This window comes from Lytechinus pictus, chromosome 5 (assembly GCF_037042905.1).
Source record: "Lytechinus pictus isolate F3 Inbred chromosome 5, Lp3.0, whole genome shotgun sequence".
Taxonomy (NCBI): Eukaryota; Metazoa; Echinodermata; class Echinoidea; order Temnopleuroida; family Toxopneustidae; genus Lytechinus; species Lytechinus pictus.
In genome coordinates this window covers 28,504,166-28,528,897 of record NC_087249.1, presented here as the reverse complement: position 1 = coordinate 28,528,897, position 24,732 = coordinate 28,504,166, and the positions used below count along the sequence as shown (strand labels likewise).

The window sequence follows — 24,732 nt, the reverse complement described above, 5'->3', positions numbered from 1 at the left end:
TTTTCACTTATAATAATTTTTAATGGTTTAGTTTTCTGATAATAAGCTTGTGTTTTCACTTGCTTACAACAGGAAGAGATTTGCAATGAGCCTCAAAGTGAATATTTTAATTTTGGTTTTTTTTGCCATCAGATTTAGTTTGAAGCATTGCATTTTCTTATTTCCTTAATCACTCGCTAAACATCTGATTCATTCAATTGCACATATAAAAAAATATTCTATCAGTTGTGAATAAATTATAATAATTGATTTGTCAAAAAAAAGCATGATATGAAATACTTAAAATTATCGGAAACAATTATTTTCTACAGCAAATTTGAAGACACATTTAACAACAACAACCAAGATAGTTCAGTGGCAAGACCTTTGAGAAGGCGTAAAAACTTTCGCATCCCTGCAAATAAACTTCTTGAGATTGACATGGCTCCAGAACTACCCCCCTGCCGCAAGATATCAGCGGTATAGTAAAAACTATCAACTGGATTTTTCACATCATGCCTTCCCCTTGATCACCACACATGCAACTATAATGACATCAGCAGTATAGTAAAAACTATCAACTGTTTTTTTTTTGTCACATCAAGCCTTCCCATTGATCACCACACACACATACTATGTCATGTGCGTGACATATTTTCAAATTTAGATATAGCCATAACATATTAGGCAGCAGAGCTGACATTTGTGCCAGTGATCTTTGTAGATTCATTGACAACATTTCCTTCCAACTTCCATAAACAGACACAAAGGGATATCAGAAAGTATTGTTTCCAATTCCGCGCATGTGTATTTTATTTTTGAAAATATATGAGCTGAAACTGACGCTTTCTCGTTGCTTGTAGTAATGAATTGCAATAGTATTTGGTCTTCCAGTGGGCTTCATCACATTGGGTCATCATGTACGTCCTTAGAAAGGAAATTGAAGCCATGATTTAGCCAAGGGTTTCTTTGATGGATTCCTTAGTTTATTCCCTTTCAAGCAAATGCCAAGAACACTTGGACTTCGTCATTTATAATGCTAGATTCCAATATCATGGTCAATGTTAGCGAATTGAAGAATTCGGATTGTCCTTGTTATACCAGTGAAGAATAAAACACCAAGAACAAGGCCACTCACTGATTTCCTGCAAAATGTGATGTGAGTCCCTTTGCTTATCAAACAAAAACACTGTGAAAGCGTCGTGGTGTAGCGGTTCTGACTCTCGCCTTGTAATCAGAGGGTCGTGTGTTCGAATCCCACCATGGCCTAGCGTCCTTTGACAAGGCGTTAATCCACACTTTGCCACTCTCCACCCAGGTGTTAAATGGGTACCCGGTAGGATGTGAAAGCCTATATGTAGTATGCCTAGCAATTGAGTCTTGGAACTCTTGTTGGAATGCTCCCCAGGGAGTGGAGAAGGTGCATACATTGTATGCGGGCATGCAAGGATCCGATGACCGGGGTAATAATATGTCTGTAAAGCGCTTAGAGACGTCGTTCCGATGTATTAAGCGCTATATAAATGCGGAATATTATTATTATTATTATATTTTCCATGCACAACATTTATGGGCTATACATTTTTGTCTTCATATATAAATGAGCTCCCATATCTATCATATGTAGAGAGACAATGGGGCATAAACAGAAAATCATTTTGGTAGAATCATTGCAAATCTCAGTCGTAGGCAATACATATATCATCAATACATCCATGTGTAAATATATCATACATATAATCTGTAGCCATTCATTGATATGTATTTTGCCACCATCATTTTTTTCCAATTTCCTCCTGGCATAGCCCTCCGGGATTAGACCTTCTGCCAGAAATGTTACCGAGAAGAAAATCCATACCGCTGGTGAGAGCAAGAAAGTGAAGAAAGTGATAAAGGAAGAGAGAGAGAGAGAGACAGACAGGCAGAGAAAGTGTATGAACAAGGTTGAAGGAAGGAAGGAATGCTGGAATGTGGGAGGGAGAGAAAAACAGAAACATGGAGAGAGTAAACGCGGTCTCACATCTGTCAGATTTGGTCAGAGATGGTTTTGTGAGCATTTTGACTGTTCAACCTCACCCAAAATATCAATAACAATTCTTGTTCTAGTTATTTCAATCCATTGTGGCTGAATTACAATGGTATTATGAACCAGGGGCCTATTTCATGAAAATGTAGTTATGATATTACCTTGCCATTACAGTAGTTACCATGGAAACCTTCATGTTTATTGACTATTCAGCCCTGTTGCTATGGTAATTACCATAATGGCAAAGTTACCATAATGATAAAACCTTTATGAAACTTGCCCCAATTAAAGCAGCTACAGTCAAATCCATCACTGACTGAAATGACAGACATGAGACCGCTGCTTTACAGTGTGAGAGCATATGACAAGATGAAAGTATGTACATTATGGTTTATTGATCACTTTTTTGTTGTCATCATTAGTCATAATTATGTATCGATGTCATGGTACTGCATGGAGTTTCTAAACATTTGTTCACACATACATGTTCACACTATCTAAAAATAGCTCTGATTACTGAGGCATTTTAACTTTCATTTCTAGAAGCAGAACACATGAATTTGGGTCGTGTTATTTGCTTTTAGAACTGGAAGTTGAAAACTTTTAAGCGTCTTGTATCATTAATTTTTGCATTGTACACATTTATGTATTTATTTTATGATATGTCTCTGTATAGTGATGGTAAATTTGCATGTTGAATCACTTTATTCATGTCTAATGTGCCAATTATGATGGCCTATTATATTTACACTCCAGAAAAATTTAGTCGTTAACCTAATCTTTTCTTCATTTTCATGATCCTAACAAATGGTAGCGAAATACATTAATTTTCATTATGAATTAAGGAAGGCTTTTGCAATAAGAGATGTACAGTATAAAGAGATTATTTAGCTTTCAAAAGAGATCAGGAATAATTCATAATCAAATGAAAGCCAAAGAAAAAAGTAACTTTATTGTTTGAGAAAGTGCTTAGATATGGTAGGAGATGTGGGAGGGGGCAGGGGAAAAGAGATAAAGGGGAATTCTGAATTTAGTTATATAGAATATACGTTGGAATTATGTCCTCAAGTTTAAACTGTTGGATTAAAACTTTATGTTATTATTAGAAAAGCTTTACTCTATATATTTCTGTATTGTATAGGGGTTTATTGAGAGATCAAAGTGAATATCCTCTTTAACAATTTGAAATATGATAAGAGGAAATGAAAACAGAATGAAATAAAAATAGCTCAAATTATCTTCAGAATTTTTCGAAAACCTGATTTCTCTTTAATGCCAGATTGGCTGCGATAGACATTGGATACCAATGTATAGAATGATGCTCCTGCCAGAATTGATAGAAAATAAATTATTCATACGCTGTAGCAAGGCCAATATGATGAGAAGGATTGTAATTACATTCCAAACAGAGAGAATGCAACTTGATGCCATAAATCCTGTGCTAAATACCCAGGGCCACATTAGAAAGCATTTAGCAGCATTATTTAGGGATGTAATTATGGGAGGGTTGTAGAGGAGATTGCCTTATTGATTGGAGGGCATGGAACAGTCATGAAAATAAATCACCACCCCCCCTCCTATCTCTCTCTTTATCCCCTCTATGTCTCCGCCCTCCCTCCCTCACTCTGTCATTCAGTTATTAGTCCACATTTTGTATCATTACTCATTGGATTTCAAAATCAGTTTGGTGTAAGCAGGAGTGAATTAAAAAAAGATAAATTCATGATCTTGTAGATTGAAGTTATTACAATTGGAATTAGGGAATAATGTATTCTATTGCATCAGACTATATACTTCGACATTTGAGGGTATTATGTTAAAAGCATTCTGAAAAAGGGGCCTACCCATGTTACCTGTATTCATGATATTAAAGATAAGGAGAAAACTAAGTAAGATACTTTATTGAAGGTAAAACATCACATAGATGACCTTTTCATTGGCAATACTAAAATTGCAGGGAAGTCACCTTATCCATATAGATTGATTTAAGTCATTGATATTGAAAGATTAGTCTTGATCCCAATTTCAATTTTGATTGTATCAAATATATAACACATTAAAATGAGAAAAACTGATACATTATTAAAAATAAAACATAATTTAAATTCAATAGGTGGGCCTACATTACTGACTTTTTAATTTTTATATAAGATAAAGTTTTCAAACTTTGTAAATTTTATGAATTTGGCTTTCACCTTTTATTAGTTATCTTGAAAGTGTTTGATAATGTGTCAGACTGGCATGCAGGCAAACATTTTATGAGAATCTTTTCTAGTACCGCATACTTCATTAAAGGAGGATAAAGTCACGTACCACCATTTCCCTTGGGGCCAGAGGTTTTTAAAAATTCATCATACAACCCCTGTTTGATTGCCTGTGTAACTTCCCTAATGGAGGTCAAACATTGATCATGTACAATTTAAAAAATGACAAATGCTGGAGCTACCATACAGTGCAAATCTCTTACAAGCTATATGTTGCACAAGTTACTTCATAGTTACATATTGATGATATTCAAGTCAAGTTTGATAATATAGAACCTGCAATTAATTTTCAATCTATGAAAAAATATGTAGTGAATTCTTGTTGAATTAATCATAGAACTTATTTATATTGCAGGGTCTAGAAAGTATTTGTATTAATTCATAGAAACATACCTTTAAATATCATTACATTGAAATTCGTAATGACTTTGCCTGTTAGTGTATTATCTTGTTTTCATAATCAGTGTCTGTATGTATGAGCTGTTCTATTTCATTTTCATAATTTTCTGTGTTTAATTTCTATCCATTACTATTGTTCTAAATTATTTCCTCAAAGATGTTTCTAGAAAATATGAACTTTAGCTTTTAATCCTTAATTGTTTTAAGATCCATTACATATTCTCTTTGTCCTGGTGCTTCTACAGTGTTTGTAATGATTTTCTCATCCCTTCCCTAATCCATGTTTGTTTTATGCCTCTATCTGAAATGTTTCCTTTCTTTATTACAAGCATTATTCATTTTCTTTCTTTTTTGTCTCGCCTGCATAGCAGAGCGAGACTATAGGCGCCGCTTTTCCGACGGCGGCGGCGGCGTCAACATCAAATCTTAACCTAAGGTTAAGTTTTTGAAATGACATCATAATTTAGAAAGTATATGGACCTAGTTCATGAAACTTAGACATAAGGTTAATCAAGTATTACTAAACATCCTGCCTGAGTTTCAGGTCACATGACTAAGGTCAAAGGTCATTTAGGGTCAATGAACTTTGACCATGTTGGGAGAATTATTTTCAAAATCTTAACCGAAGGTTAAGTTTTTGAAATGACATCATAACTTAAAAAATTTATGGATCTAGTTCATGAAACTTGGACATAAGGTTAATCAAGTATTAGTGAACATCCTGCCTAAGTTTCAGGTCACATGACCACGGTCAATGGTCATTTAAGGTCAATGAACTTTGGCCGTGTTGGGGGTATTTGTTAAATTACCATCCTAACTCTGAAAGTTTATGGATCTAGTTCATAAAACTTAGACATAAGAGTAATCAAGTATCACTGAACATCCTGTACGAGTTTCAGGTTACATGACCATGGTCAAAGGTCATTAAAGGTCAATGAACTTTGGCCGTGTTGGGGGTATTTGTTGAATTACCATCCTAACTCTGAAAGTTTATGGATCTAGTTCATAAAACTTGGGATATAAGAGTAATCAAGTATCACTGAACATCCCCTGTGAGTTTCAGGTCACAATGCAAAGGTCAAAGGTCAGTTAAGGTCAATAAACTTAGGCCATGTTGGGGTAATTGTTGAATTGCCATTATAACTTTGAAAGTTTATAGATAGAGTGAATGAAATGTGGACATGGGTGTAGTTGACAAGTCTTAAGTCACCGTTCAAATGTCATTTATGGTCAATGAACGTGGAATTATGTCATTATATGAATGGTGTTTTTGTGAATGATTATTTAATAGTAGTTTTCAAAGTTAGCACTGCTGCTTTATCAAATCGCGTAATGCAGGCGAGACTGCCAGAGGCGTTCCACTTGTTCACAATTTATCTTTCTTTACTTTGTGTATTTTAGTTCATACTCTTCGCTGTTGAACTGATATCTCACCTTGTTTGTTACTCTCTGAAGTTCCCGCCTGCCCACTACCACTCAACCCACCCACACGCACACACCGAGTATCTCTGACTGTACAAACCTCATCAGTCTCTAATTACACGTTTTCAATTTATCATTACCCCAGGCTAGAAAACACCTGGTTGGCTTTCCATGTTATTGATGTTGGCAAGACTTCTTATAGGGTGACCTGGTTGTCTAATCCACTTTCTGCGTGGTATCTCTTTCTTTCTATGTCTGTCTCTCTGTCTCTCCCTCTCTTAGTCAGCCCTTATTTTCTTGACACAAACAATAATTTTTATTATTATTTGTTATCAAGCATGATATTGATTGAACTTTTAGTTAGAACTATTTCATCTTGATCTGCGAATTGATTATATGAACAAATAAGAGCATGAAATCAATATATACATTTCATTGCATTTGTGAAAGTAACTGCCAAGCTGTTAGAGCTTCTTAAATGTACATTTATTCTTTTTTTGATGAAGGCATATTTGTCAAATTTCAGCTTATTTCAATTTGCAACCCTTCTATCCATTCAAATAATGGTTTATACAGTCATATGCTACAGATTTGCAACAGCATGTACATGTTCTTTCTTGTGGCTATTTTATCAGTATCAACCTATTTTGCATGTCAAATATAGAAAGCTTTTGATCTACCCTGTGATTTCTTTGGAGTGTACCAAATGAGTAGAGTTTGTCATCAAGGACCATGAATGTGCTTTTCTTGTGATCTTAGGTTTGTTGCAAGAAGATATTTTCAATCAATTGCAAATATTCTGTTACAATTTTACAATTGATAGATCAATTTCACCTGTAGCAAATCAGATTACACTGCTTGTTTCAAAAAGTAGGTTAGCAATCAATCACAATTTTGCAATTAATTTCAAAACTTAATGATTTAGAGACCGAAAATGGTCTTGCAATTGATAGCAAGTTTCTAGCAACATTCCTTTAGTGTTCATCAGTGTATTTCATGTTGGTACTGTGAGATTGTCTGGTTAGATATTTTCATCATGGGAACCAGTGAAGATGCCATCCATCTTTTGTGATTTTGTGGAGAATGTTCATATTAGAATAGATCATGAACAACACTCCCATGTATTCTCAAATGTTTTGTCACTCAAAACTGCATGAATGAAATATTGCTTGAAGTGGAGTATGTTTCATCTCCAAAATGACTTATTATCACATGTGATATTAGAAGATGTAACCAATCTTATGGTCATGTGCAACTATTGAGTTCATAGATTACCAATCAAAAGATTGAGCATATCTTGCGTGTTACTTAAAACTAGATTGGTATGTGTATGTATACAAATTGTTTTAGGTATGAGAACATTCAGCTTATTATACGGAAAATGTTTATTTTCATGAAGTCTTCCTCATGTGGTTACTGGAAAGAGGTTGCAAAATTGGAGGGAATTATTCATGTATGTATCATTTCATGTTTGCTGTCCCATGTATCACCCATTATGGTGTATTGTTTGTAATTACTTGTCATATTATGATAACTATCATTCAATTCAAATGTCATTCCAAGTCACTTTTATTTTCATCTACCAATCATCTTTATATATCCTCTACATGCCTACATAGGAGATTGGGGTCAAGAGCTTGTGTTGGGTAAGGCATTACTTTTTATTTACCTTATTGATTTCATAATGAGCTAGCTACTCTCTGAACTCCTATGTGTGGTGAAGTCACCATTCTTTACCACACAATGCATATAAATACCACAGAGCCACAATTCTGTGGCATGTTACAAATTAATATGCATACTTAAAAATAAGCAACAAAGGCAATCTGGACTGAAGAAGCGAGTTTATACCCATCTGGTAAAGAACTCTCTATGTCAAACCAAAGGGTCCTGGTGGGTGTTTCATAAAGCTGTTTGTAATAAGTTAAGAGCGACTTTAAGAACGACTGGTGATCCCTTCTTGCGGTAAGTGGTATATTGAATCGGCGATGGTTTAACGCGTAAGAAAGGATCACCAGTCATTCTTAAAGTCGCTCTTAACTTACAAACAGCTTTATGAAATGGCCCCCTGGGTTCAAATCCCTCCCAGGCAGATACGTGAAGCCTTTGTATCAGTGGAAACTTTGCAATTTGCCCGTTACAGAGATAAAGAATTGTGTAACTTTTGAGAATTGAGAAAAACACCTTTTCCTTCATATAAGTTTATAGATTTAAGAAGTCATATGCAGGGGAGAGTCACTACTTTTGCACGTTATAAATAGTGCACCCTAACAGTTCTGTAACTTTAATCAATAGTTTTTCTTAAGGTAACACTGATTCTGTTGCTTTTCAATGAACTCCAAGGCTCTGCTAATATCCAGCAATAAAAAATGATAATGATAAATCAAAGTAAAAAAAAAAAATCTTTGTTTGAACTAGTTAGTTTGAACTATGCAAACGGTTATTTTCTGCTGAAAGAAATTGGGGCATTAGGTCATAATTAAAACATTTTACATAAACATTTGACTTCTGTCGAGTCAACAATGCCCTCAATCCATAATTTGAATTGTGATTTTTGAATACACTCAATCTTCTTCGATAATTAATTCACCGACTGTCTTCTCAATGAGCGTACTTTTGTAAAATTGATTGCCCGAGGGTAGCAATATTTTCAAGATTTCCCAAACACTTTAAGAGGAGGCATGAAATTTGGGATAAGGAGTTTACCTGGATTATTCAAATGAAATATTTAAAGTAAATAAATAAATATATATATATATATATATATATGGCCAGGGCAGTTAGAAATCAAGTGGAAATTGACATGTGAGATCAGCGCACAGGTTCATATTTTTTGTGCAATATTGATATATGAATAATGTTATGTGGGGTTAGCATATTCTAAGACATATCTCTCTTATGCATCTGGCAGACAAAAGAATATTTGAAATGAGACAGTCAAGAAATTTACAAGGTATAAAAGGCCTTTGTGTGGAATTAATGCATCATTAGTGATTGAGTAAGCAGTTAGGGGTAGTGCATGTGTTTGAGATCTGCTATGATCATGGATTTTGGCCTTGGTGAAGGGATCATTAAAGGGACGTATTATATTGTGCTAGTGAATCACAATTATACAGTCATTTCTAGCAATGAATTGGTAAGTCAACCTTTGCTTGCTACACATAGCAAAATGTTGAGATTGGTAATGATTTCAGCATAGATTAAAAAAAATAATCTGCTTTTTATGGTAGTGATAAAATTTTCATTACAAACTCAACTTTCATTTTTACAAACATTCTTGGCTTATTGCTTGAGATGTTACCATAACTATTGTTCCACTTTGCAACCAATATTTGTCTAGACATTCACAGAACCTTCTTTCGGCTTTGTAACGTGACAAAACATCTTTGAAATGGTTGCTTCTTCAGCTGCAAGCTGTTCTTTCAGCAAGCCCTGCGTAACACACTGTGTCATTACTATTTTATAGTTTGCGACAACTGGCTGGGGTCCTATTTTTGGTCTTCAATATGAACTTTGTCAGTGTTTGAACCACTGACCTCCTGTATTTTTAGGCAGACACTCCCAATCGAGCCAGCATGCTTTGGACCAATATAAGCGTGTGATTGATTTCTTTGATAGTTTACTATCTACTTTAGATCCAGACCAAGGGCCCTGTGACCCAATAGCTGAGTGATTGGTCTTACAATCGATTGCACATGATTATCAATGCAATCAATTGTATTAATCAGTCCTATGATTAATCTTGACGCTTTATGTTGCAGGGCCTTGGCGTTGACCTCTGTGCGTGCAATTCTTGGTCTCTGCATGAATCTCTTCAGATCGGACTGACGGTTATCCTTATTTTCCACGTTTTGCTTCATTTAATGCAGTGTCATATCTTCTCATTTTTGGAAGATTTTAGCCAGGGTCCCGTTTAATAAGGACTTGTTAAAATAACAAATGCACAATTTCTTTTAAAATAATTCAGATTGAAGGATTCTGGTAGAGTTATTGCAAATTTGTTATTATAACAAGTTTAATGAAACTGGGTCCCAGGTCTACAGCATCAGCTGCAGCTCAAGTCTTGGTCTCTAGCTTAATCCATTACAGATGAACAGTGGTCATAATTGCCTCTTTGTTCTCCATTTACAATGAAGGATTAAAAGTTAATGAAATGTATCTTTTTAAAAATTGTTCATTGAAGTAATACTCATATTCTTTCTTCTTTTTATTGATGTAGTCATTAGCTGCAATGAAGCGACAAACAATGCCCTCAACAATGGTCAATAGACAGTCATTGAATGATGAGGAATTGGTAAGTTTTCTTTTAACTTTATTTCAAGAAAAATGAAACCTTTGGAACAAGATAGCTTGTGCGCAAAACAGAAAAAATCAAAGAAACAGATCAACGAAAGTTTGAGAAAAATTGAATAAATAATAAGAAAGTTATGAGCATTTGAAATTTAGATCATTATTTCAATGTAGATCCTCCCATTGGCAATGCGACAAAGATTTGTGATGTCACATGTCAACAACTTTGCCATTACTTTTGTATGTATTTTTCTTGAACTGCTTTATCACATCTATCAGTAGATCATGTATTCTTTCTATAATCTAATACAGATTTTCAAAGAATACATCATGGATAAAGAGTTTGTATCACCATAAGAAAGAGCAAAAAGAGATATTTTGGGGGCATTTTATAGTCCATCAAAGGGAAATTGTTCACATGTGACATCACACATCTTTGTAGCATTCCAAATGGGAGGATCTCCATAGCATTAGTGATTGCAATATTCAAATGTTCATAACTTTCTCATTATTTGTCCGATTTTTCTCGAACTTTCTTTGATCTTATTCTTGATTTTTCTGTTTTTACACAAGCCCACTTGTTCCAAAGGTTTCATTCCCCTTTAAATTGATGTGATATAATTCCCATTTTTCTTTCTTTTCTGAACTGATTAGTAGCACATGAACATGTACTGTATATGGCAAGGAAAAAGAAATTAATACCGAGGGCATTCTGAAAATACATAAAATATCCATTATAGTTTACAAGGCAGGTGGTATTCATGCTCTCTCTTTCCTATTCTCTTTTCCCCTCTCTCTTACCCTTAGCCTCTCTGTCTATCTCTCATCTCTTTTTCTATCTGTCTTTTTCCCTGTGTAAAGGCCACCGCACACCTTACGACTGGTCTGCGACCCGATTTCAGAATAAAATGTAATAGAATTTGATGCTAATATTGAGACTTGGAATATCTTACTGTGTAATGTTCGAAATCATCGTACGAATACCTATGATCAAATTTGTGACTATGCTATCATCCTATTTAGAATAAAAGCGAATTTAATATCTAGTCGTAATGACGTCATAGCAGTCTTACGATTGGCTACGATTTGAACCTAACTTGGACTTTACTCCAAAATAAGGGCTTGCAATCTTTCAAAATTGTTATGATATTATTATTTCAATTAATTTCAACCTCAAATAAAATAATATGTTCCATTCACATCTTCAGAAAATGAGCGAAATGCGATTTGTTCCTAAATCGGGTCGCAGACCAGTCGTAAGGTGTGCGGTCGCTTTTACTCTCTCCCATTTTTCTCTTTACATCTTTCAATGCCAGTCTCTTCACTTTATTTCTCTCTCTACCTTTCTCATTCTTTCCTTATAATAAGCCGCAGTGATCTTATTTTTATGCCAACCCTATAGAAAAGCCACGTCTACAAGAAGACCTTGCAAGCCCTGATCTATCCAATCTCCAGCACAACACCCCACAACTTTGAGATCTGGACAGCGACCACGCCCACCTACTGCTATGAGTGCGAGGGCTTACTATGGGGCATTGCCCGCCAAGGGGTGCGCTGCACAGAGTGCGGGGTCAAATGCCATGAGAAGTGCAAGGACCTTCTTAATGCTGATTGCTTACAACGTGAGTATTGCTCAAAAGAATATAACAGAAGAATATATCGGATGTTTGATTACTTGATTAAATGAGATGTTTTATCAGATTGGGTAGGTGCTTGTATATTTCATTTAGTTCATAAACTTGAAAGAATTATTGTGGGGGATTAGAAACAAAACATGCGATGAAAGTGTATTGAAAGACAGATATCAATATTACAAATTTCAAAATCAAATAATTCCATTGTTGTGCGTTGGAAAAGTGGAAGGGCTTTAAAAATGGTAATTTGGGTTATTGTTTTTAGAACTTGACAAACGAAACATAATGATGATGGAAAGTGTGCCCCTGAAAATTGTTCCCATCCACTATTTGTTTTATCCTCGCCTCTTCCCTTTTAAACTGAATTTATTAACATTATTGGCTGAGAATGACCTTTGACCCTAGCTGAGTAATCCATTTCAACCATTTATAATTGTCGCATGTCTTGCCCAGTCGTTCCAAATTCGAAACCCATTCCCGAGGCATCGTTATATTTTCTTTTGTTGTATCATAATTGAAATTAATGTTTTGCTACAATATTGGATACATTCTCCGAAAAGAAATTGTTGGGTCTTGTTCCCTCTTTATCTTGTTTTATCATAATATTTTTATTTTCTCTTTAATGCGCAGTATGAAACAGGCTACATGCTATCAAACAATAGATCACAGTCCTTGTTTATTTCAGAAGAAATTTGCTTTACTTGCCTTAACAATACTTTAGCCAACCAGAAGCTGAAAAAATCAGAATGTTTTTACTTCTAGACATTCATTGCAATCTTTCATTGGTGTCAATTATGCCTCAGGTACTAATTCATGACATGTTTTTGAAGAAAAAAAAAATTATAAAGGTTTTAGGAAATCTTATCCATGAGTTGAAGGGCAAAAGAAAAAATAGACTTAGCTGCTACCTTAGTGATTGCAATTATTATAGTGATTATTCCTTTGGAAATACCTTACATGTAATTAATTTTGACCAAGGTAAACTTGTTGTGCATTAAGCTGCATTAAGCTGAATTAATGATAGGTCTGGGGATATGCTTTGTTCTCACTTTCTTTCTGTTTGTTTTTTGTGATTTGTGTTTATTTTACGATTTTACCATTATTAACTTGTGATGTTGCACTCTGTCCTGTGAAAAATTAACAATCAGAATCGTCTTTTTTCATCATAATTAAAAATTGTTTTTACCCATGTGTGTAATTATCCAAGGATCTTCCATGAATTCTCCTATTAGATGTAAAAACAAATTTGACCTTTAACCCTGAATCTGTTAACGTCCTCCTGAAATAGATACAAATCACAGTTAATGCTCTCAAATCATTGTAATCCAAACAAATCAATCAATAAATGGGGGAGATATGAGAAAGGATTTGTTTACCTCAAATCTCAAAACATTGAGGGGTTGGAATCCTAAAACCATGAATTTGAATGAATGGAAAAGCCCACTTCCAGCATAGGTTTTTCTCACTGAAACTTTATCTTTGCATCAGTATGATCCTTTGTAATGTTGCAACAAATATTGAGTAAAAGTAATTGTAAACTAATTTGTAGAAAGGTTATACTCCTTAAGACTAACTATATAACATCCCCAACCATCTCTGTATGTGTCTGTCATTTACAGTGTTCATGACAAAGAAAAGCAGTAAGTTAACCCTAAACTGTGTTTGATCTTCATATCTCGTAGTGTCTTGTATTTTCTCGCTGCTTGCTGCTCTGGCTCTCTCTCCCCTGTAACCCTTGACCTCTCCTCAATTGACCAATCACGTTCTTTGTCTCAGACCTTTTACATCATATCACCATTTTTATGACTTCTATAATCTCTTCAATTTTATTTGTGGTCACAAACCATCAAATTCTTCCCAGTGACTCATGATTTATAGCTTTCTTAAAACTTGTATCTTTTCCTTTAAAAGTATATTTTAGAACACAGTGGCAAACTTTCTGTCCTTAAAGCATTTTTCAAGTTCACCGTCATTATAGAAAGCCAATCATCACAGTTGTCATTTTTATAATACTGTGATACTCTTCTGATTTCAGTCTAGTAAACCTATTGGGGGCAAAAACTTGTGTAAATTGTTTAGGTTGTGTGATTATGTCTGAATTAGAATACAGTTTAATAATGACAACAGTTGAAATTTATTTTAGGAAATATATATTTTCAGGAACAATTCATAACAGCAATTTCATCTATCATTATGTGTGCATTGATTATACAGACCGAGCTAGGTGTGCATCCGCTATGATGATGGAAGGTAGACAACAAACCTGATTGGTTCCTTAGCTTTATCATGCCCCTCCTCCTTTCCCCAAAAACATGCCTCCTCTGCACCTTTTCCACACCCCTTTCCCAAAAGAATAAAATGTCAGCCTTTATGTAATGCTGTCAGAATCTATATGCCTTTATTTTCATTTTCAAATTTCAGTTCAGCCCTGCTATTGATGGAATTGGTTTATAAAAAGTGTATTATCTGTGTTAGAATATATTTTATCATTGGAAGTTTTGTGAATAAATTTTAGAGTTTGTTTTAAACTTGAGATTCACTCATTAATTTTTTTCAGTAGTATATGCATGCTCATGAGTTTTAGTCAAATATCTTTGCACTATTTTTCCCTGAACTACTAATTGTTATCGCACTTTGATTGAATTTTTAAGTATATATTAGTAATTAGAATTAATTTTAGTGATATTTTAATTTATAGTTTATATGATCAGTTTTACATACTGTTAATTCTGTACTTGAAATTATATGAGAAGTTTGGATAGATTTCTTTATTAAAACAGTTTAAAGTGTCTTACTCGTGACCAATATTGTTTCCTGTATGTCTTGTAACAAGCAGCTTCTCATTGTATGTCTCTTCTTATTTCATGAAACACCTTTGTTTAGGCTTTTTCAAAGGAACTATAAACTTTCAGATTTAACTTTTCTTTTTCTATCTTGAGTTTTAAAGATTACCTTTCTGCTGTCCTCCTCTACTTTTGTATCAGTTTGCTAACCTTTAGTTTCTTTTTTTTTTGCACTTACATTTTTGTTTTGTTGAATAGTGTATTCTTTAACAATGAAATTGCTTTAATTATTTATTTTGCCATTTTAAATTGTTCATTATGAAGACTTGCATTGATTTTTATGTTCAATATTGCTTTAAAATTTTACATTCATTTTAAAGAACCTTTTTCATTTGTGTCATCCAGTGTTTTTTTAAGTCATTGATTTAGTATTAAATCTGCTTTAATGGATATTTTATAGTCTTTTATTGATTGATAATTTTTGAAACACTGAGTATGCTCAACCATCTCATCTTATTACTATTTTTTTAAATTATTCACATAATTGATATGATTTGATGTATGTATACATTATTTAATGAAGCTATGTACTTGTATATCTTTTCAAATCGGTTCCTGATTTTCAATTGTCATATATTTTCTAATTACCGATTTTAGTTTATGGCCAAAGGGCCATACTGTTATGTCATCTGCATGTTATCCTTCTTTGTTATTATTTTTGTTGTTTTTCTTATTTATAATTACTATTGTTATCATGATGATGATGATTGTTATTATTATCATGATTAGTATTATCTATTATTGTTATTTGTTATTATTGTTATCATTTTATAAGTTCTATTTGAAGACATGCAAGTTCATTGAAAACTCTGTAGACTGGTTTAATCCTTGACAAAGGGAAAATATATTAATTGGGTCTGGAATTTCTTCATTTCTTGATTGCACCACAATGTCTCTTTGATAAGCAAGGCATAAGAGGAAGTAGATCTGAAGAGCCTTTGCTTACTCTCACACCTGGGCAGTATTCTGAAAACCATGTTAGTTTGAAAAACATGTGGCCCCAGTCCTAACACTGAGCATGGCTAAGAAATATGCAGTGTGCTATATGCCCAACTTCCGGTGTAACGGTGGCAGATAACACAAAATAGGTATTCTAAAAAAATATATATAACAACACTGCGCTGAGGATAGGTATAAGGCAGGAATGATGATTGCTGCATTTTTTACAGAAAAGGCAAATGTTGATAACAACAGAATCAGCTGATGTGTTCTTTCTATTGTTTATTTTGCATTTTCTCTCTAAATCTCTACCTCTCTTTCCTCTTGAATTGAATTCCTTTATGTGCGGGGACTTCATGTAAAATACCCATCAAATGCATTTCTTGATTATAAACTTTTTAAAGTTATGCTTATGCTCATGATCGTTCAATATTATACCCCCGCCAACCAAAGTTTGAAGGCGGTATATTGGAATCAGTGTACAGTCAGTCGGGCAGTTGGTCCATCCGTTGCAAATCTTGCGCTTCGAACTACTTCCTAAATTTTTAACCAATTCTCAAAAAATTTGGCACATAGGTCTTGAGTTAAGGAGCACAAGACACATTTTTACTTTTATTAGAAATTGTGTTGCCATTGCTAATATTGCACTTCGATCTACTTCCTCAATTTTTTACCAATTCTCGTGAAATGTGGCACATACATAGGTCTTGAGTTGAGGAGTGCAATTTTTTTTTTCACTTTTGTAAGAAACTGTGTTGCCATGGTAGCCATATATTACAGCCAAAAACCCAGGAAAACTTTTTTTTACTTTTGTAAGAAATTGTGTTGCCATGGTAGCCATATATTGCGGCCAAAAATGCAGGAAAACTCCTTGTGGATCCAAAATACTACCCCAGTTTTTGGCCAGTGTTCATCAAAGTTGACACCGACATCGGTCTTTGGGTAAATACATGCGATACACTTTTCTGAATGCATTTCAAATCGTGTTGCCATGGTAACAGCATGTTATTGCCCAAATCCCTGGAAAACTACTTCCCCAGTTTTTTTTTACCATTGCCCCTGAAATTTGGCACAAACATTCATCTTGGATGAGGACATGCAAGATTCACTTTCCAAGTGTGTTGGAAAATGGGATGTCATTGTAACAACAAAGGGGTGGGGGTATTATCACCTTCAGTGATATTTCTAGTTACTTATAGCCTTCATAAAAAAATGGAAATAAGAAAGGGTGAAAGAAGGAAATAAACAGAGGTTGATTGAAAGAGAACTAAAAGTGAATGGGTTTTTTAAAGAACATGGGAAACCCCTAATATTAACATTCATGTATATGTTTTTTTTTTCACTTTTATCAAAATCTGTGTTAATGTTTAATATATTTTCACTCCCCTTGCTTGTAGGCCTATCCCCCCCACACCTTCTCTCTACCTGTCCCACTTCACCCACTTTATTTCCTTCTTATGATGTCACATATCGTCGGCAGCCATCCAAACCGTCGTATCAGTCAATTTTGGTTTTTTTTTTTTTAAATCGATTTTGAGATTTTTGTAGAAAATTAAAGTACAAGGCCTACTCTATTCATAACTAAATTTCTAGGCAGCAATTTATTTTATTTTCTGAGATATGAGAGGATTTTCACGGGGATGCCATACATGTTTTTAATAAAATGCGCAAATCCCATTGGAAACGTGTACTGTAAGAGAGCGATACGACGTTTTGACTGACCGCGATTTCAATGCGCGTGGTCAGCCAAACTGTCGTATCGGCCATCTGCACTGCATTGACTTTGCATGTTTTGAAGTTTGAACTGACCGCGCGCATTGAAATTGCAGTCAGGGTTGTTGTATTCCCTATGGCGTTTTTGTACGGGGGAAATCTAAACCGCTCAAACCGAAATTACAAGCATGTAGCTCTTTGGCTATATTTTCTCTGATCCTTGCTTTTGTGTAAAAATAAGGATACCATTGTCAAGCGATTGTCTTGGTCTTTCCAACCATGTATTTTCTAGCAATGAATATGTTGTTAGGCTGGGGAACTAAGTGTGAAAATTATAGTAAACTTTGAAGTCGATTTTCTCTGAAATGGGTTTGCACCATCGTATGTGTGATACGACGGTTCGGAAGACCGCCGACGATATAATCCATTTATCAATCATCCCCTCCCCCCCCCCATCTTTCAATCTACCTCTTATGTTTATTTTGGTGCATATGCTTGCAAAATGATGTCACAATGCAGGCTACAAAAAAGTTCAGCGGTTGCTAGGATATCAAAGAACATCTTATACTGCAAACTTTTACGCAATCTTTTCTTTGACGGCGCATTTCTTTAGATTAAAATAAATCATTTGGGAATGGATGGAGCTGAAGATAATAAAATTAGATAAAATGTAATGGGTTGTGTTAGGGGCATGTTATATCAGGGAGATATCACCAAAGATAACACAATTTCAGAATACCACCCCAGGCATATGTGATATTGATTTGCAAGCCTTTGTTCTTCTACCCTTGTGTGTTTTAAAGCGGCCTGCCATTGACAAATCATAGGGACATTGAATCAATACGAAATTTGCAATAGGCCTATGGACTTGCATAATATAAACCATCCGTCATGAAAACCCGGTCGGACTAATGCGATAAAACTTCGGACAGTACAAATTTGACCGAACTCGTGATCGTTATTTACTTTGGGTTGTCGCAGTTCTAGTTTCCAACAATCCCAATTCCTAGACTCTTGGCAGGTCTCTTGATTGCTAAATCAAAATAAATATCCTCTGTGAAGTTACATATTTCAAAGTGAAAACACACAGTTTACTTCTGGTTGGTAAGTCTTGCTCTCCTATATTAGACCTCCCAGACATACCGGCGTCTATTACATAACACCCCCAGGCATGCAGCCAAGTGAAAGACTTGAATCCCTTCTCTGTTCTGAGATTGGCCTTGATTTACCCATGATTTGTCAATGGAAGGTTGCTTTAAGGTGCGATTACTTTTGGTAGTCTAATTCAAAAGGGGAAATTTTTACTTTTACTGAAATGAACATTTACTTTTTTTTCTTTTCCAACAGGGTAGTTATATTATTACTCAATGTAATTGAAATATTCACTTAATTTGAATCACAAAGTTGAGTGTGGTATTCTTCAATTGTGGCCCGATATGAAGGTAGTCTATCATATTGAGAAAATCATTATTGAAGACTTACTTCATTCATCTTATAATAAATGTTTTTGATCCCCCAAGCTACAAAATCCTTGCAGATCTTTGCTATGAAGCATTGTTCCATTTAAAAAAAAAATCCATATTTATCAATATTTTAATCTGCTTCTCCCCATTTTTTTTTTTTTGGGGGGGGGGGGGGGGGCATTGCAAATTATCACAGACTGGTAAAAAGATTTTGCAAACATTATCAAACAATGATAATCATCATAGTTTTTACTGTCTGTCTTATGAGCATGTGAGATAGATGAGGAAATGCAGCCGTGTTGGTTTGTCCGAGCTATTCACCACCTAGCAATGATTCCTGCGATTCTCTTCGGTAAGGGGGATTCAGCCGATAAGATAGCGGTGGAACGCCATCAAGAAGACCCCTTCCAGATAGTCATGGTTGTTAACGATGAAGAAGATGAGGATGAAGTTGGCATGGAGACCATGGGGGAGGAGTTTGAAGATGCAGAGAGTGGTTTTGATGATGGTAAATTTGCAGGAGTTTGGTGGTGGGAGTTACTTCAAAATCTTGCTTCTTGGCTGTTGCCTCCATGGTTGGCTTGCGGGGCTCTTCATCGTAAAAAAAATATATCATGCTACTGGTTTTTCTTCTAAGGGCCACCAGGATTTTCTTTTAGAAATCTTCTTTTAGTTTTCTTTTTAATCTCCTGTTTTGGGGGCCATCTATTTTGCTTTTCCCCCCACTTTCCTGTCTTCTTCGGATGAAGTAAAGCTGGTGGTTGCAGTCAAGACAGAAATAGTTTTCTGTGTCAAGTTGCATCATGGAAACATCCAAGTGCTTTTCTATTAGAACAGTAGTTTACTTCTTATCCATTGAATCATTTCACCCATTTATCTATATCAAGGAATAGATTTTAAATAGAAATGAGGTTGAGGTCATGAAATACCTACAAAATCCATCAATATGCTTTTAACACTGCATTTCCTTAACCCCATACTATCTTTTTTTCGATTCACACTGTCTTTCTTAACCCCGTACTATTTGCTTAGCCGGGGTTAACTCTTTAATCCCGGGCAATCACACAGCTCATAAATATTGATGATTTTACCATACAGAGAGCGATTAATGTGCAATTTCAACTTCTGTGATTGGCTAATGCTTAACCCCACATTTGCTTAGCCCTGTTTCGTTTCACACTGCATCTCTTAGCACCGCAATTGTGGTGCTAGCACCACAATAAGCCGGCTAACCCTGCTTTTTTGCAGGGCCAGATAGTACCGTACTATTTACCGTGCTAGCCCACTTTGCTAAAACGTAGTGTGAAAACGAAGTGGGCTAAGCTTAACCCCGGGAAATTGGTGGGGCTAAGACCCCCCCCCCTTAGCCCCACCAATTACCTGGAGTTAAGGGGAAAAAGTGCAGTGTGAAAAGCATACAAGTGACCTGCCGCATCCATTTTTTAATCTTCCCTGCATGATGTCTATCATATACATCATCATGCTCATAAGATAGTATGCAGATTTTATGCTTTCAAAGCAAAATATGAACATGGCATAGACAAGAGAAAGGTAACTGGCAATATTAGAAAGAAATATCTAAATAACTTGTATAATACATAACATTTTTCAGTTAAAAGCAATTTTTTGTGAAGGTCCTACATTTTCAAGTAATTGTTGGTTTAATAACACATTCATTCTCTTCATGAATAGTGTCATTTTCACAATAAGTAAAAAATAAAAATTTATTCTTCATGATCATCATCATCATCACCACCACCATCATCATCACTACCATCATATTCATCATCATTACCACCATCTTCATCATCGACCATCATCACCATCACCATCATCACCATCTTCATCATCACCATCTGTCTTTGTTTTCCCCTCTTTCCTTTTCTCCTCAACCATCATTACACCTCATTTGATATCATCCAATATGCCTGGTCATTTGCTTTTTTTTATTGGAGTTTATTCAGGTTTTCGCACAAAATCTCTAGTTTTCTTACTCTCTTTAAAGGTTTTTTAATTCTTCTTATCTCTCTTCTTCAGGATCTTCTGTTTGTCTACTTGGTCTCCATCTTCCTCGTCTTCTTTTTCTCTTCTTTATCTTCTTCTTGTTCTCTTCCTTCTTTCTTCTTTCTCTTCTTCTTCTTCATATTCTTCTCCTCCTCTTCTTCTTCTTTTTCTTCTTCATCATCACTATCTTATTCTTCTTCTTATTCATCTTTTTCATTGTCTTCTTTGTTTCAAATTTCTTATTTTCCTTCCTTCCTTACCTCATTCATTACAGCTCTGGGTTTTTCCTATGGTTATAGTGAGTCTTAATTTTGCATTAGGAAAAAAATCATCCAGTGTACTTGGGTGTGTAGGGTATCTCATCTTTATCTTGTCTTTTACTAGTCATTATTTTATTTACTCAGTAGTCATAAGGTTATTAATGGTTGTTGATATTTTGCCCAAAATAGATTTTAATGACCCGAATATGCAAACAACTTGGGTCAGGTGATATTTGATGGCCAAAGGAATCTTCTTGCTGGCCAAAATCTGAGTTAGATGCAAAAGAGTTCACTGAAAACATGATTACAAAAGTTTAGAAAAGTGAATTTTATGATGGAGTATACAGTAGCAACTTTTCAGTGATCCGGTAATAAAAAAAATTCAGAAAATTTGAGAAAAAACAAAATTGCAAAAACATGGCAGGCAAACAAGAGTTACTTATTACCCAAATCTAGCAAAAACATCAATAAACAAATAGCTGTTGTTGCTAATTTTTGTGCATGTTGCCCTAAAGAACAGAATTGGAAATAAAGTACATTGAAAAACATGGAGTTTTCTTTTAGAAATCTTAAAGTTTGGGAATTTGATATAGATAGAGGTTCTGGAGAGCAGAATACATAGGGTATAAGATGAAACTTTTGCATTAATTTTTCTTTTTTAAAAGTAGTGAATCCATCATCTGTAAGGACCTTATTGTCTTTATGACAATTCTCTGTGAGCAAACCCAAAGCCATTGCCATTACAACTTCTGATTAGTTTTCACAATTTGAATTCTGGAAAATGCGAAATATTTGCTTGTACACTAGGTTTAGAAAAATAGTTTCTGATGTTTTGGTTTTAGAAATATGACACTGAGATGCTGTGCTGACCACAATCATTGCTGACTCTCACATTTAACATGCTAAAGTTGCCATTCAGCAATGCATCATACACATAAATTCCATAGGGGAACAAATTTCCCTGGCATGTAAGAAGTTAAGTGAATTGACTGTGGTTTGATATCATATAGTCAAGGTCAGATCCAGGATTCCCCCCCCCCCCCCCGAAGGGGAGGGGGGTAGGCATTTTTTTGCTTGCCAAATTTGACAAGAGTAAAAAGTAAAAAGTTTTCAGATCACTTACTTATGCACCACATTTTCCACTTAAATTTTTGTATTGCTCTCAAAGGGAGGGGGGCAAAGGGTGGATGTGCCCGTCCCTAGATCCGCCACTGATCATATTGTCATTTGGCTTCTTATTTTTTCCTTCCTTTCCACAAGAAAAAAAAAGGAATTTATAGAACTGTACTATTACAGTGAAAATGATTTTTGGAAAGTTAAAGAATATTTCATCTATATGTGACGCATTTCCTTGTTTTCTTGATCTTTATTAATAATGAGATTACCCACAGAAGTTGATTAGAAAGATTATTTGGGCGTTTCGGTATTGAGCATCTGTTTCTATCTTAAGCATCAGTGCAGGCCGGATAGTCTATTTTGGGGTATTTTTCATTCTGTCCATCAATTCTTCCTTCCTGCTCATTAGTGGAAATATCACACTCATCATTAAAATGCATATTGCGTGAGATCCATTTAAAGATTAAAGATCTTCTACATTTTGATCAACTTCTTTAGTAAAAAATTTGCATCAGTTCATAGTTGCCTCCTTTTTTTACTGTTTAATCACACAACACAGTTGTGATGATTTATCTTGAAAGTGCAATGTATACATGTTTCTAAGTACTGGTATTTTTTAAATTTTCTCTTGTATTTGTGATGTTATTAATTATTATTTATATTTTGTTTTTCTTAGTCCTAAATATTTCTTTCAATCGATGTATGTCAATCGTTAGTTAATATTATACTTGATAGGGACCTTTAATTTCTTCATTGTATTTTTATTTCTAGACAAGAACCTGTGTTTATCACTTCCCTGTGTGTAACTGTTTAGTATTTTTCACTAATTTATACTATGTTTGCTTATATACTTTAGAATTTTATTTAGGATGTGTATTTTAAACAGAAGTGGTTGGTTCTAATATTTAACCTGTAAATATTATGAAATGTAGTTCTTATTTCATATTGGTTAATGTTATTTGTTCATAAGATTCACAAGACTTCTAATAAGATATATCCATTGTAGAACAAAATACCCTTGCTATATGTCCTTTCTTTGCTATTCGTGGTCTCTAGAGTCTTATCTTAAGAAGGATTTGCTGTAGAATGAAAATATTCTTGCTTTATGATGATTTTGTATTTTCATCATTGTCATTATTGGACAAACAGGAGCGGCAGAGAAGAGCTCCAAGCATGGTGCAGAGGACAAGACCCAAAACATTATCATGGCTATGAAAGACAGGATGAAAATTAGAGAGAGGAATAAACCAGAAATATTTGAGATGATTCGGTAAGAAACAGATTCAATATTACAGAAGTAATACAGTTGCGTGGTGTAATTAATGTAAAATTTGAAACTCTGTTTTGTTTTTGTAAAAGGAAGGCTGTATTTACCTCCCACTCACAGCAATCATTACCACATCGATCCCCTATTCCTATATATTTATACAGTGCGTATAAAAAAATTTGCCTTGAAATATTCTTATAAAATGATATATTGGCATTATCCAAAGCTTTTTAAACATTTATATATTGGTTAAGGTCTCTTTAATTGAATTACAATATAATTATCAAAATATCTTTCCGCTTCAGTGAGCACCACTTTTTAAAATTTTGTGGAAAATGATTTGCGCACAACTAGAAAATAGTTGTATGAATAAAAGTAGACATTAATCATGAAGAGTGCATGGACCTTCACTAAAATGATTGATTTGAAGATATCTTTTTTCTTTTAATCTTGTTACTTAAGTAGGAAAAGTATTCGGTCTTACCAACATAAAAAATCTTAATGAGCATCAAAATCCCCTTTTCTGAAAAATATTTTCATCTTGTAAGACTTCTCAATTACTTTGCTTGGAGGCAATTAGAGAATAGCTTTCTCTAATTGGTTGGATTCTGATAGTGAAGTTGTCTTTTACTCTTTCTCAGATTGATTCTCTTCCATTTCTGATTTTTCAAGTGAAGAGACAGGACTTCAGTACAGTCATCTGTCCTCTCATTGCCTGACATATTACTAATAAATATTTCATATCGGGTTTCATTCAGTTGAGCATTTTAAAGTTTGCTGTCTGATCATTCTTTGTTGCTTATGGCATCCAGGGAGGTTTTTAACACTCCGTCACAGGCCCACTCAGGGCACATGAAGGCAGTCAAGCAGTCGGTGCTGGACGGCACGTCCAAGTGGTCAGCCAAACTTGCCATCACTGTGGTCAGCGCTCAGGGTCTCATTGCCAAGGATAAGACTGGGACGAGCGACCCCTACGTCACTGTTCAGGTGGGCAAGGTCAAGAAACGGACGCGCACCGTTCAGCAGAACCTCAACCCCGAGTGGAACGAGAAATTTTTCTTTGAGTGCCACAACTCGTCCGATAGGATCAAAGTCAGAGTATGGTGAGTATTG

General features: G+C 34.8%; 1 protein-coding gene across 1 annotated transcript in view; it reads left to right on the top strand.

The window, feature by feature from the left end:
• Window positions 1–24,732, top strand: part of LOC129262162 (protein unc-13 homolog B-like) — a 176,083-nt gene that overhangs the window by 128,923 nt on the left and 22,428 nt on the right. The window contains exons 12-18 of the mRNA XM_064099460.1: window positions 1,785–1,842; window positions 7,710–7,736; window positions 10,310–10,384; window positions 11,783–12,002; window positions 13,634–13,654; window positions 23,502–23,622; window positions 24,432–24,722. Of these exons, the coding sequence (XP_063955530.1) occupies window positions 1,785–1,842; window positions 7,710–7,736; window positions 10,310–10,384; window positions 11,783–12,002; window positions 13,634–13,654; window positions 23,502–23,622; window positions 24,432–24,722 (813 nt within the window). The remainder of the gene's footprint in view (window positions 1–1,784; window positions 1,843–7,709; window positions 7,737–10,309; window positions 10,385–11,782; window positions 12,003–13,633; window positions 13,655–23,501; window positions 23,623–24,431; window positions 24,723–24,732) is intronic.